The 2,056-nt window shown below is 61.7% G+C and overlaps 1 protein-coding gene across 1 annotated transcript; it reads right to left on the reverse strand.

Annotated features, from left to right (window-relative positions):
* Positions 1-128: 128 nt before the first annotated feature.
* Positions 129-2,050, reverse strand: LOC107135275 (plexin-D1-like; the record flags this gene model as incomplete). The annotated part of the gene is made up of 3 exons (XM_015477171.2): positions 1,893-2,050; positions 1,615-1,813; positions 129-333 (listed from the first exon to the last, which is right to left on the reverse strand). Coding segments are annotated over exons 1-3 (511 nt in total), but the record flags the coding sequence as incomplete, so codon positions are not given.
* Between the last annotated feature and the right edge of the window lie 6 nt (positions 2,051-2,056).

Raw genomic sequence — 2,056 nt, forward strand, 5'->3', positions numbered from 1 at the left:
CCTCGCCTAAAGCAGGCTCCGCACCCCGTGGCCCCACCCACCATCTGGGCCCGCCCACATGAAGCCCCGCCCACACGCGCTCCCTGCCTAACCCTGCCTAAAGCACGCCCTGCACCACGTGGCCCCACCCGCCATTTGGCCCCGCCCACTGCTTGGCCCCGCCCCGCCCCCGCCCACCAGGCTCACCCTTGGCTTGGCCTCTATGTTCTCCCGCAGCAGCCACTCCTCGTTGAGCGTGTAGCGGGCCTTGCCCGTGATGGCGTCGATGGAGCCCTTGTTGATCTGCTGCTTGATGGCGCACAGGAGCAGGAAGAATGGCTCCCCGACCGTCTCCTGGGTGGGCACAGGGCTGTCAGGGGTCAAGGCCCCGGGCCATCCTCCATCTCCCAGCCTCTACATTTTGGCCTCACCCCATCCCATCTGGGGGCCCACTTGTCCCCAACACCTCCTTTGGGACCCCAGTGCCCAGGCTCACACCCCCTGTCCGATGTCTCTATGGACCGGAAGTTCTTTTGCAGGGACCAACAAGCCCCCTGCACAGCTCCATTGACACTACTGAGGCTCAGAGAGGGCAAGCCATCTGCCCAGCATGGCCCAGCTAGTCGTGCATCCACCGAGTCCTGAGCCCGTGGCTGGCCCTACCTACCCAGCGGGGACCTCCCAGGGTGAGGCGAGGTGGAAACAGGACCCAGAGGTGTTCACAAACGGCCCCCATCAGAGCCTGGAGCCTGTGCTGTCTGCAGCCCCCCTGCTGAGGACCCCCATTTTATTGTGGGCACCCGGCCAACAAGGGACTCGCTGCCACCCACAGTCTCCAGCTGATTTTCCAGCGACCCAGCTGTTCCATTTACGTGGACATTGAAGTACGAACGGTAAGTGTGTTTGAAAAAACGTTAAGTACATTTTAAGCAGATTTGGCAACGACTGAAGGCAGTGGGCCAGCTCTTAGTCCAGAGCCAATTCTCTGGATCTAGGGCTGGAAGCCACCGATGTCCCATTTTGTAGAGGAGAGAACAGGCCCAGAGAGCAGGGACAGACCTGACTGAGGCCACATAAAGTGGCCAGGAGAGCTAGGTCCAGAGCCCCAGCAGCCCCTAGGGTCCACGTCTGTCCCATCCCATGCTTCCTGCTTCCCCTGAGAGGATTCACACACTCCAGAGGCCAGAGGCCAAGGTAACCAAACCTTAACCAAAGGTAACCAAGGCCCAGAGAGGGCAGTGACCTACCCAGGGTCACACAGCTGGGTTCTGCCAAAGATCAGATAGAGACCCAACACAATTAAGGGCCTGGTTCTGGGCTCTGTCCAGGTCTTTGCCTTTTTCCCATGAACCCCAGCTGACCCTGTGGCCTCTGCCCTTGTAAAGGCAGCCGGATGGCAAGACAGGACCAGGGACTCCCATTCTGCAGAAGAGTTCTCATGGGGGTCCTTTTGTGTTTGAATTTGCGATCCTCCTGCCTCAGCCTCCCGAGCTGCTAGGATGACAGGTGTGTGCCACCGGCTCCCGGGCCCCTTCTGGGCACCCCTTTCCATATCTGCACAAGCGCTAGGAGAGTCCCTCCTGACCCGGGGGGCGTGACTTCCGGCCTCCCCTGCGCAGGCGCGAGCGGCCTCACCCGCAGGCAGCTGTACATGCAGATGGACATCCAGTTGGTGAGCATCTTCTCCACCACCGACTCGGTGCGCCGCAGCATGAGCTTGGGGTTCTTGGCGGCCGAGGCGTCGATGAGGTCCACCAGCAGCTCCTTCATGATGCCTGTATAGTACTCCAATTTGCCGTGCAGAGCGATGGTCAGCAGCGAGGCCAGGCTGCACCTGCGGGGCCCTGGGGTGTCAGCTGGGGATCGGCCCCGGGGAGTCCACCCCGGTGGGTACCCATGCCCCGGGGCCTGACCTGTCCCGCACGACAAAGTCCTTCTGCTGCTCCAGGGCGTGCACGAAGACGATGAGGAAGTGCTTGTTGTTGAGCAGGGACGAGAAGAGGCTGATGCCCTCCTCCATGTGCGGCCGGCAGCTCTCGGGGATCTGCGGAGGCAGCAGAGGCGGAGGCTGTTCGTC

Source organism: Marmota marmota, unplaced genomic scaffold (genome assembly GCF_001458135.2).
Source record: "Marmota marmota marmota unplaced genomic scaffold, marMar, whole genome shotgun sequence".
Lineage (NCBI taxonomy): Eukaryota > Metazoa > Chordata > Mammalia > Rodentia > Sciuridae > Marmota > Marmota marmota.